At 39.6% G+C, this 12475-nt stretch overlaps 1 protein-coding gene across 7 annotated transcripts in view; it reads right to left on the reverse strand.

Annotated features, from left to right (window-relative positions):
* LOC102219889 (neurexin-2) overlaps positions 1–12475 on the reverse strand; it is an 813998-nt gene that overhangs the window by 714119 nt on the left and 87404 nt on the right. For all 7 annotated transcript variants that reach the window (XM_023346052.1, XM_023346050.1, XM_023346051.1 and 4 more), the window contains exon 2: positions 118–1394. In XM_023346052.1, the coding sequence (XP_023201820.1) occupies positions 118–829 (712 nt within the window). In that variant the 5' untranslated portion in view covers positions 830–1394. The remainder of the gene's footprint in view (positions 1–117; positions 1395–12475) is intronic.

Below are 12475 nucleotides of genomic sequence, written 5' to 3' on the forward strand. Positions count from 1 at the left end.
ACAATACTTTCACCTGCAATTTTACCTCAGAAAAGCAAGACTGATGTCCAAATTGGTAGCACACAACAACACAAATCCAATCAGCACAGACACATGCACAGTGAGGCGGGTCCTTACCTTCCTTGCAGTACTTCCCGCTGAAGCGGGTGTGGGTGCAGTCACAGTGAACTTCTCCATAATGAATTGAGCAAAACCCTCCATTGAAGCACGGGTTTTGTTTGGTGCAGAGGTACTCCAGGTCGCTCTCAATGCCTTGGCTGTTTAACAGCGTGGGTGGCATCTCCCCCACCTTCAGATTGGTGATTAGCCCCATGAAGGGTGGCTCATACTTCACAGTGCTGGAGGTCAGAGCAGAGAGGCGCACATCAAGAGGGATCCCACCCACGAATAGGTCGCTGACCACCGCCATTTCCTTCCTCTTTGATTTGACCTCGGCCACTTTTGTCTCGCCATCCACCATTAGCAAAGTCTCGCGAAAATTGCGGGTGAGCAAGACCATGTGCCAGCGGTCGTCGTTGACCAGCGTCTCCATGTGCAGAATGGCCGGCTCGGCACAGTGGATGGCGAAACGCAGCTGAAGGCGGCCGCCGGCGATAAGCAGCTCCAAGAAGTCACAGTTCCCACCGTCGTCCAGATAGAGCACCAAGGCCTGGCTGACGTTGGTCTTGAGACTGAAGCTGAGCTCACCCACGGATCCAGCTTCCCAGCGGCCATAGCGTGCGTACTGGCCTGTTGCCCCACCAAATTCCAGCATGTCCACGGTAGCTAGCATGCTGAAAAGGGCCAAAGGCCACAGGGGCCAGCATAGGAATCTTAACACCCTTGTCATACTAAAATTTCCAATGTTTTCTTTGCCTTTTTTTGATGTTTTGTAGCCACAAAGCCAATCCCCAGTTTCAATTTATATAAGCTGTAAAAAATTTTTTTACGGAATATAAAACTTGCTCACAGGAGCCCTATTCCAAGTTCCCAAGCCAACAGGCAGTATCTCCCTTCGCTTCCCGTTACAATAACTCTCGTCCTTATCCTGACTCTTTCCTTCGTTTCTCCATCAGTTGGTGCTTCAAAGTCTTAAGAAGTAGCAGGAGGGTAAAAGACAGGAAATATAACTATTTTAATCCAGTGAGACGCTTTGAAGGGTCCTGCTGTAACTCGGACTAAAACGTCTCTAATGTCTAGATTTTGAGGAAATTTCCACAAATTTTCGAGCTGTTCCAAACACTTTGGGGGAGGGTGTTCTTGTCAAGAAAAATAAAAGGACATAAGGTGGCAGCTTTATAGAGTATCAGCTGCAGAGTATAAGAGGTTCATAATTTCGCCATGATCTCCCACTTTTCCAAAGCCTTAAGATTTATGTAGGTATCGGTTCCATGATTGTAGCAGCAGCTTGCAGCCTAGAAAAAAGAAACAGAAAATAAATATAAGTTATGCCAACACTCTATCAGTTGATAAGAAAAAACTATCCAAAAGAAAATCTACTTCATGTTTTAAGGACGTACTGAAATATACTGAGATGTCATTACGGAGCTTTGTAATAAAGTTCAATGTAGGGAGCGATCATAAAACTCGTGCCTTTACACAGAAATAGTTCATATTTAAAAAGCACGCCCTGTCACTGTGGCACACACACACACACACACGCACGCCCACACACCATATACACACCACAGACATGCGTTTGCAAACACACACATCATTAAATCCAATGTAATTCAGAGTGGAGTGCTGCAGAGTCAATAGCTATGTGAATAGCAGATCTTGACCCTGGGGCTCAACCTGATCCCCAGCCATTAATTCTTGAGTGAGATTTAATTTCCATCACAGACGGCCTAAAATTAAAGCAAGACTCAACTCTGCTCATGCTTTTTTTTTTTTTTCCCCCGCCACCCTACACTGCTTAAATGTGACAATAACAATCACGCCTGGATGGAAGGAAAGGAAAGAGAAAAAGAGAAACAGACAGAGAAAGAAGCAGCGTAATTGTGATCTCAAAGCACAACAAGGAGGAAGATTAGGAAGGACACAGAGAGCAGCTGGAAACGCCTCGCTGGATGTTCTTGTTTGCTACCATAAAGCAAAAACAATATTAACTGTATTCAAAAGGATACATAATAAAATAAAAACAACAATGAACAAGTTCTCAACTCTGTTTTCTTCAGACATATCTGGACAGTAAAAGGTAATAGTTAGCTTATCACGCGTTATATTATATATGAGTGATAAGCGATTAGCTAAGAAAAACTTTTTCAAAAGCCCATTTAAAACCGACATTTTCTGTCACATGGTTTTAAACTACAGTAAAGGAAGACAATATGCTCTGTTAGCTATTAGCTGTTCCATATTATTTCTGTGTAATGAACACATAGTTAAAATTGGAGCAAAAATCTTGTCTTATTGAGAACACAATTAATCAATGATGTTCACTAAGTAAAAAGTTACTTGCACTGACCCTAATGCACTACTCAAACAATGTTTCCTAAAGCACTACTCCAACACAGCATTTAGCCGAAGCTAAAGCATTAATTTCAGTTAAAATCATATCTGCCCTTGAAAGACTACATCCCTAAATCACCAATTTAACTTGACTATAAACTACCTGAAGATTTCCTAAATTATTTAGGGGAAGTCGTGTGCGCTAAACGTTAGCTCCACTATTAGCGCATTACATCTCCAGGTTTTTTTTATGATAATGACATACAACTAGCATGGAGCATTTTTATATCCGCAATCAATCTGAAACTTGTAAAATTGTAATATGTCAGACTGATTCAGATGCTTCTACATTGATTAAAACCACATATTTGAGGTTGGTGGGTGCTAGCATGTTTTTATGTGCTCAGAGAATCACATGATGCGTTGGTGCTGCTTAGCCCTCGCTAAAATGCTCTACGTTATTATGAACACCTTCCACCAATCCTCAAATACCATTCCATAAAAAAACTAACTAACCATATAACCCAATCAGAAATGTACTCAATACAAGACCTTATGCTGCGTTATTACAGACCAACACAAGCATCTCAACATTGTTCCATACAGCGCTGCATAAAAGGCTGGTTTTCACTTCTATAAAGCAAAATTATATATAATCAAACACCCTAACAATATTAAATCTGCTTCATATTGACAGCACATTTTAAGTTTCTCACTGCAAAAAAAAAAAGGAAAAGAAAGCCTGAAGTCAGTCTGTGCAGATGCGGCGCAGCGTCTCCCTGACAAAGATGAAAAATGTGATACCGTAAACACTTAAGTCTAGATTCCACAGGGAGTTTGTTTTGGTTTTGCTATGCTCCATTTTTTAAGCCCATTAAATCTCTCTTTGAGGTTTCCTCCCAGGAGGAGCGTTTTAATGGAGTGCACACATAAAGGCAGTCAAATAGCTGTTGATGTGCACTGCTCCAATCATCTTATTTGAGTAAACCGTCGGGTTGGAGTGTGGCAGTAAAGAGGTCAAGTTGGCTTTTGATGCTCATGAGAAAAAGTGAGGTTTACATCCTGTCTGGTTCAATAGAGCTGAGTTTAACATGTTTAATGTTCAACTCTTCTGGCTGATTACAGCCTTACAAATTGCTGAGATCGGATTTCTTGTGTTCTAATCATTGCTGCTTTTGTCAATGTTGAGATTCAGTCAGTCCATATTTCAAGCGTTTATTTCCTAATAAACTGGGAATAATGATGTGTTCAGGAAAGTGGGAATATTGTATCTCAGGCACACCAATCAAAGACTCTAAGGTACCTGAAGCTATAGCATGGAGTGACCTTATGAGTAACCTTTTCTTTTTTTCTTTTCTTTACTTGTATTTGAGGATGAACTATAAGTACCGCAAGACACTTTTGAGCAGGTTTGGAAGAAAATCATGGCGTTGAAACGTTATTGTTGCAACGTCGTAGCGGTTTCAAATTTCATGAAATTTGAGCGTCTTTTTCAAACTGTCAACAGCAGGCTGTCTTCAGTCAGAGACTTCTTCAGATTTGAGACGATACTGACTGCTACAGAAGACTATTCCTACCCACAACCATCAGAAACTACTCTAAAACTCATTGAACAGTAATATGAGTTACAATAACTTCTAATTTGCCTTTGGGATTAATGAAGTATTTTTTAATTGAACTGAATTCATATTTATTATGATGTACTACAGGTTTCTAGTTATGTTTTCCCCTCATTGTTATAATATTTCCCTTCCTCTCTCTCTCTTTTTTTTTTTAGCAAATTATTTAAAAAAAGATAAATAATGGATCTAGTTCAGCTAGGGAACAATCAACAGTTAAAAGTCTGTCAAATTGGCTTAATATTATAATCTAAATTATTGGATGCAAAATTGGAATGCATGGCACGTGAAATGCAGAAACCTGCCAAATACTGCCTCCAAACAGCCTATTGCACACATATGGTGGTGGTGATGATTAGGATTTGATGCATTGTGCAGTTCTGGTTTTTGATGTTCTTCTTTGAGAGAGCAATTCCAAGCTGGCATCCTCTCTGTAAAATAAATACAGTAAAAGCCACGGAGTGAAAAGCTGTAAAGGAACCCTAATAGCCTGACTTTATGTGATCCTGTTCTTGTCCAGGCATTCCTCATCTATGAGAAAGTTCTTTGAAATCAGTTTTTGAATCAACATTTACATTTTTAGTGGGAATCAACTCTGGATTCACCTAGTAAACACAGCAGTCGGTAACAGAAGTTAACATTCTTAAAAGACAGGATGTAAACTACAGTACATTGGACCCCTGAATATTTGTGGATCATTATTCAACTATTTCAGGATTTTTTTTTGAAAAACCCAACTATTCACGGATTTTCCGTAGAGCTAAAATATTCACAAATACAAATAAAAAAAATTAAAATTCAGCTACTTTATCTTCCCAAGTTGATGAGTATATAGCAAAAATAAAAAATGAAATAAAAAAATGTAAAAAAATAAATAAATTAATTAAATAAAAAAAAAATAATAATAATGATGATGATTATTATTATTATAATAAGTGGAGCCAAAACAGAAATTCTATCATATTACATCGATAGAATCTGACATGTGATGTATTTGAATTTCTGTTTGAAATGTTCTAGATTTGCGGTGCATAGAAGCTGAATGTCGTTTCTCCATGTTTGGTTCTGGAGATGCAGAGCTGACCAGAACCAGACGACCTGAGTGGTCTGGAAAGGTTTTCCCAATATACAGTGATACTAGGAAAAATAATCAAATTTGTGTGATTAACAAGACTTTACAAAAACACAAAATGGAACATAATGACTGAACATAGAGTGAAATGAGTCCCATGCAAATTCCAAAACCACTAGGTAATTGTAAACTTTATGTTTCCTTATTGTGAAACGATGCAAAGTTGGCCGAGTTCAGCCGATGTTTCGTCCCTCAGTGACAATCATTGTCCCTTCACTGTGTTCCTTTGTGAAAACTAACTGCCCACATCTGGCTAATGGCTGCTGCATCCATCTAGTTTTACCACAGAGGATTCAGGATCTTCAAGAAAACCTGTCAATTCTCTCAACAGGAAAAAAACAACAATAATGTTCTCTCTCAAATTATACATATAAAGAACAAAAAAAACTGGTAGAAATTCACCGTGAGATTGAATCTTTCCCCACCGTCATCATAAACTATCACTAGACATTTTGTCCACACAAAGCTCTTCACCCCTCAGAATAACTCAGGAGTCATGTGAGCCACCGTTGACCCATTTCCTCTCTCATCGCCCCCCGTGGGGAAAAGCTGGCATAATCTTGACAGACTCTGTTCCAAAGTGTCTGCGGCTACGAACAAACTGCAGCGCAAAGTGTCCCATTTCTTATTTTTATTTCCTCACTGGAGACAAGGACTGGATGCCACCGAAACAATAGAACACACTGCGAGGCAAGTTGCTCTTACACGGCAAACGAAAACAAAACTCACTTGCTATTAAGGACCGACAAAATTCCAACACAACAATTAAATAAATGTAGAAAAGATGAACTGACTTGTCTGATTAAATGGGAGAGTATAGATTTCTCTGTCTCTATACTTTGATTCAGTTAGGAGGAATTTAATATTTCTTTTTTTTTTTCTGCAAATGCAACAAGCATTTTCCTCTGCACTCGCGGCGTGTCTTGGCATAAATGTGTTTTCATTTTTAATCCAGCTCTTGCCGAGCTCCGCCTCGGCCCCGGGTCTTTGGATTCCCCCCACAGACCGACGCACACCTGTTGCATGGAGCGACGCCAGGCTTTCATCTTCTTCCTTCGGCAAACAGTCAGCCCACCGACGATCAGATTAGGCCCGCTTCGAATAATTCGCTATCCGTCAGTGCTAAAAGGAGCTCACCGTGTTGCGTCTCTCTCCGTTGTACTGAATGCGCCGTTTAGAACTGTAAATATGATGACCGCACACTTTCTTGGTATTATAAAACGACTGAGAAAACTCAAACATTTACGTAGCAGAAAGATAATAGAGACGTAGCTCAAAAAAAAAAGAACGTGTGTAACTGGGGGAACCAAGGAATTTGTAGAACACAGAATTTGTAGAACACAGGCAGGCACTCAAACAGCATAACCCAGCAAAAGTCATTCACCTACATGTGTGAGAAGCTCACTGGTGTACCATCAGTCAGCGTGGAGTTGCTGCCGCTGCTACCACTGAGCTCTAATTACCCAGAGCAGCATGTGAAGCTGCTTTCAATATTTCTGGTCAAGATGGAAAACATGGGCAGTAAAACAGAAGAAGAAGAACGAAAGATATTAGGAGACAGGGAACAGCAAAGTTAAACATAATAAGACGTGCTGGGTCTTAGCAATGAAAATATCAAATTACTATTGATTTATGTTCTCTTTCAGACGTCATATAAAAGTCCTAACAAGGTGGTAGAATTAGATAAATGCCAAGCTACAGTAAATGAGCATGAGGAGGAGGGAATCATCGATTCCTAGAACTTAATCGACAAAAACGAAAACTGCAAGGTATTAGTATCAGCCTATTTTTGACAGGCTTATAAAAAATACCTCAACTTTTCTGTTTTGGTTGTTCTGTTGACTGAATTTAGGAATATGTCAAACACTGTCCTCATCAGTGGTAGAACAGTGGAGGAGGACTATAGCAACTTTATCGTAAACACACCAGGCAGGAGACGCAGTAGTTATACTGCAAACAGGAAGAGTACAGAGATCTGGAACTGCTGCAGTTACAGCAAATAAAGTATGTTTAGAGCTGCAAATGTCACAAATATTGTGGTCTGTTGGTCTTTTAATACCACCAAGTTGTGTTAATAAATGTTGTCTTAATTTTCATTCAACTCCATTTTCCGGCCTGCTGTTGTGGATAAGAGTTCAGATGGATGATTGTATAAAACAGCATCGCTAAACTGAGGTGGTAAAATATAGAATAAATGCAGGGATACTGGGATAAGTACCACTATCCATGTGGTTCAATTGTCTATAATTTTCAAAAATACAGAACAAAACGGGGAGTGTCACAGAAATATCTGAATGAGACATTTACTGTGTTTCAAGTTTCCTCTCTTACAAAGAACAGAGAGGTCTGTAGTTTTCATCAGTTACATATCAACTGTGAGAGACAATCCAAAAAGTAAGTCTAGAAAATTACAATGTATGATTTTATATAAGTTGATGTGCATTTTATTGAAAATGAAATAAGTGTTTGTTTCTATTGTCTATAGTTTCCCTGAAGAAGTCTCAACTTCTCAGAACAAAGAAAAAGGTTTTTAGAAACACAAATCAGCTTTTTCACAAACGTTGTGCACACAAAAAGAATTTGACTTCAGTTCCACTTTGCTCTCAAAGAAAACATCTTGCATACAATCATATGAAAAGAACAGTAGGGAAATAAAATTTGGCTTTCTTGAACAATCCTTTGTAAAGCACCACTTTTAGCAGCTTTTAGCATCAGCCTCTCATCAACTGAGGATTGCTACGTTTAAGCGCTGCGGCACGCCTTGATTCTAACTACAGGTTTGACGAATAACAGAACAAAGGACGAGATTGAGTCGACAAAGAACCAGGCTAACTCCTAACGGAGATCTGAGAGAAACAGAGCGCATAAAAGCCTTCAAAATGAGGTAATCAGTAGCTACTCAGCAGAGTCCCTCGCTCGTTTTAACCAAGTGAGCTACCACAGAGGTGTGCAAGCCTTCCTTCAACATGACGTTACTGCCTTTGATCAGCCGAGAGCCGCTGGAGACCGGTCGCAGCTGTACTTGCGCTATCTGTACTGTAGCTCTGATGAGGAGATGTTAATGGAGTCAGATCAAGGGCTTAAGCCTTTGCTGTTAGCTCTGGAACGGTGAGATTATCAGGGACTTTAGCAGGACTCTTTGTTAGCTTTTTGGACGTATTGTTGAGGAGGCTCAGCTTCTCATGGACATATGCAACAGGGTCCAAGAGGTGGAGTGAAAGGTAGCAGCATCATTAAGGCTTCTGTATATTGACAATTTATTGTTTGTAATTCCCAAACGTTTTTATTTATGTCAGTCAGTCAACAAAACAGACACAATCAAGAATAACGTGAGAGAAGGCCTCCGTTTGTGAGGCCAACATGACTAATGAAATATTAAAGGCACAAGAATCTAGCACTTAGGCTAACTAGTGTTAGTACAACTTGAACACAGTAATAGCCTTTTCCGACGTCCAATCAGATCTTTTTATGAAGCAAAAATTAACCCCTAGTGGGCCAAGAGAAGCGGCCTTGTTGTTCCTCGATGTCTCGATGCATCATATTTATGTACGTACCGGAAACGAGTGAATGGATATGTGTATGCAAGAGAAAAAAAATATGGCTGTAATTATACAACAAAAGAATAACTGACCTTCTGGGCCTAGTCAAAAAATAATTTCATTTAAATAAAACAAATGTTAATCTTACCCAAACTTATACCTATTAATAGTGAAATCCAAGAAACCACTGGGTTGTGCAGTGTGGGCTATGTACTGCATCACACAGTTCCAATCTGTAAACAGACCAATTTTTTACGATTCGAAAAGGAAATTGGGAGTTCTTTAAATAATTGAAGAGGGAAATTCTTTCAGTGGTGTTCCCAGCACGCATATATAGCATGTTCACCATTTAAGAGTCAAATTGACACAAATCAATGAAAACTGTGGCTGGGTCCTCCTGATGTTGAACGTCTGCCTGGTAACCGGATCTAGGTTGCTCTGTATGTGTGAAATGCTAAAAGTTTGCCGCAGGGAGAGGAGGGGGGGGATAAATAAATAAATGTAAGTGGAAAACTGTGTTCGTCTGTGTGCGAGTCCGATCATCAGCATGTGAGCTGGAGCCTGGAGATGTTTTGGTGGAAAGTGCAAGGCTGACTGGCCAAGCCTCGAAATGCTCCTGTTTCAATTAACCAGCCCAGCAACCTGCAGCTATACCGCTCTTATCTGGGCGGAAGGGGAGGAAAGAGACAGGTATGTGTAGAGCGAGACGGCACACAGGCAAGACAGGACAAAAAAATAAATAAATGTGCAAAGTGAAGAAGATTTCACCATTGGTGAAAACATAGAACTTCCATCTTTTGTCATAAAGACACACACATTCTCAATTTCTACTCTTGACCAATCACCAAACAAGTTTAAAAATGGAAAGTAATTAAAGTATTTAATCTGTACCTTATGGCCGGGTAACTTCAGAGGAGCGTCAACAAGCTCATTAAGGCTACATTTCTGTGTTTATGTTCTTTTTGTTTGCTTGATGACAGATTCAAATTTTAAATGTCATCTTTTCATCAACTGTTAGTAGAGAATAATTAAGTCATATAAAGTTGGTCAAACATCCATTTATTTGCAATTATCTATACAATCTGTTTCACTTTGCGATAAAGTTCCTGAAATACATAAATCGATAATATTCAAATGTATCCAACAAGTCTGCATGGTTGAACCTCTATTTCTTTATGTTTTATCTGTCATAATGACCATTCTGACGGAAAACCCAGTTATAAAAAGAAGCCGATGATCAACCTCTATAACCAAACGAGACGAAATGCATGTTGAAAACAAAAAGCAATAAGCACTCATTACCTGGAAGGAACACACGGTCGCCATGGCGAACATTTTTCAAACCAGACGAACACAGTCTTTTGGAAATATGCTGTGATTTATTATGTACCTTTGCACCGTCTGGCTGCTCGTTGTTATTATTCTGTAAAACCGAGCTACAAGAGTCACCACTCTGCCACATAGCATTCTCCTTCAGCCCAGAGTAAGTGACGGACTTCTGAATACGATATTGAATTTCATGTATTATTTGTGCGGGTGAGAGCTGGGGCCAGAATGAGAAATAAGAACAGTGAATGTAAAAAAGAAAAAGAAAAAAAGGAGAGGAAGGCCAGGGAATTAAATACCAATTCAGACGTAATGTTGAATGAAGGCCAACCAGTCACTCAAGCATACATTCAGAAAGAAATTAGTTTAGGATTTGCAACAAGCATGGTATTTTCACTTTTATAGTGAGTCTATTGTTATTAACAAACTAGTTTTGAGATCTTCTAAGTCTCTGTTTATATATGTCATGTATTTATTTAAGACTTTGGGCTACGGCTAAGGTTAGGGTTAGGGGTGCCAACCCCGGCCAAACCACCAAGTAAACCTGGTGGGGTTTTTTTTGTTTTTTTCTTTTAGGAGAAAACAATCGGTTTTTAAACACCTACTATTGAATGAAAACAGAAGAAACATCATCTGTAAAGTCGTTTTTTATGATCATTAATAACAGAAGACCTATTTTGTTGTGTGAAAACAGAGACAACTCTGAACCGCATACTACTACTGTAACACAACTCTATTTGTGTCCTAATCAGGCAGACGACGAGTTCTGAACATTGAAAAGTGTCCCAGTTAAAGCTACAGAGGATTGCGTTGTTGCAAACAAATCAAAGGAATCAAAAGAAACACAGACTCTTTAGAGATCTGGGGACCGACCAAAGCAATATGCCGGGGTCTGTATATTATGCTCGGTGTTATATCTTAGTTATTCCAGCTTGCAGTGGTAAGAAGCCAATATGATTACTAAGAGTCGGGGCCTACGGATATCCAGAGCAGGTGAGCAATGTGTTTAATTTCACAGACCTTGTAGACCCACTAAGCTCATTATGGGTCTCTCAGTTCCCTCACTGATCTTCCTATGGTGGCATATTGATTTGGGCAATATGGTTGAAAGCTGTGTATAACAAAAGACCTCTCACCAAGGTATTCTCATATGTAGGTAACTGTATGGAGTATTTCACTTTTGAGCCCCAACGCTGCAAGTAACTACGAATAACCGATGAATGGGGGAACTGACACCGCGCTGAAACCATTGATTTGGGTCGCCTGTAGAGCCGCTCTAAGTCGGGCAGGTAGTGAAGTAAATTGCACAGTTTTAGTGTCACACACATACACCCACACACACGGACGAAATGCATAGTGGGCAAAAAAAGAAAAAAAAAACTGTTTTGGGAGTTAGCTAGTTACACAAGGTGAGATAATATTGTTCCTTACTGCAAACGCCAGAAATTGAAGAAAGCACCGAACCTGCGAGACAAACTGCAGCCTCCTTCAAGCAGCCTCAGCGGGAAAGTTACAGACAGGAAGAATTATGACCCCTAGGATAAAATAATATTACACCACCTGGCTCTAAGGCCAATTGAAACCACTCAGTGTCTCAAGATTTAGTACTGAAACCAAGTGGAACAGCAGAACGTCAGCCGCTCATCTGATCGATGCAAAATGCACCGCCGACGACCTTGTAAAACCCATCCATACCACAGAGGCTTTACAGGGGTTTTTTCAGGAGAATAATGTTGAGACATGACCCTCTCTATAAAGCATAATAGATTATAACTATCTATGGATTCAGCATTTAAGCACACACTAGAATCCGTTTGGCGCAGTGCGCTGGTAATGCATGGTTCTGGGCACTTCATAATCGCCTGCATGTGTTGCACGCCAAGTACAGGTTAACATAATGTCTTTATAACGGATAGCTCAGTGCATCGGTAGATCACCAGCATGCAGACTGCAGGGTTCCTGCAGAGTTTCCTGAAAAATGCCAAGATTTCTACAATCTCTCACTCAGTCATTTACGTCCATTTTAATCAATTAAAAATAGAAAAGAGGATTGTGAATTTATGGCACATATTTCTACAAATGTAAGGATCCTGCAAAAACAGACCAAAAAGAGAAAGAAAGAAAGAAAGAAAGGAAGAACAAACACAATGAACAACATGAGGAAAGAAAAAAATTAAGGAAGCAAGAAAGAAAAGTATGATGGTCGAGGATAAAAATTCAAAATAGGATCAAGCAAAGGACATATGAGAAATGAATCAGGGAGGAAGGACAAAGGAAAGAAAGAAAGAAAACAGGAGAGAGGAAGGAATTAAGAACACAAGGAGGAAAGATGAAAGGAATAATTAAAGAAAAATGTTTGTGAAGGCTAAGGACTGAGGTGACAAGGGAGAAAAGAAGGAAAATAGCAAAAGTTGCAAAGTAGCTCT

The sequence above is a fragment of the Xiphophorus maculatus genome, chromosome 14 (assembly GCF_002775205.1).
Source record: "Xiphophorus maculatus strain JP 163 A chromosome 14, X_maculatus-5.0-male, whole genome shotgun sequence".
Classification (NCBI taxonomy): domain Eukaryota; kingdom Metazoa; phylum Chordata; class Actinopteri; order Cyprinodontiformes; family Poeciliidae; genus Xiphophorus; species Xiphophorus maculatus.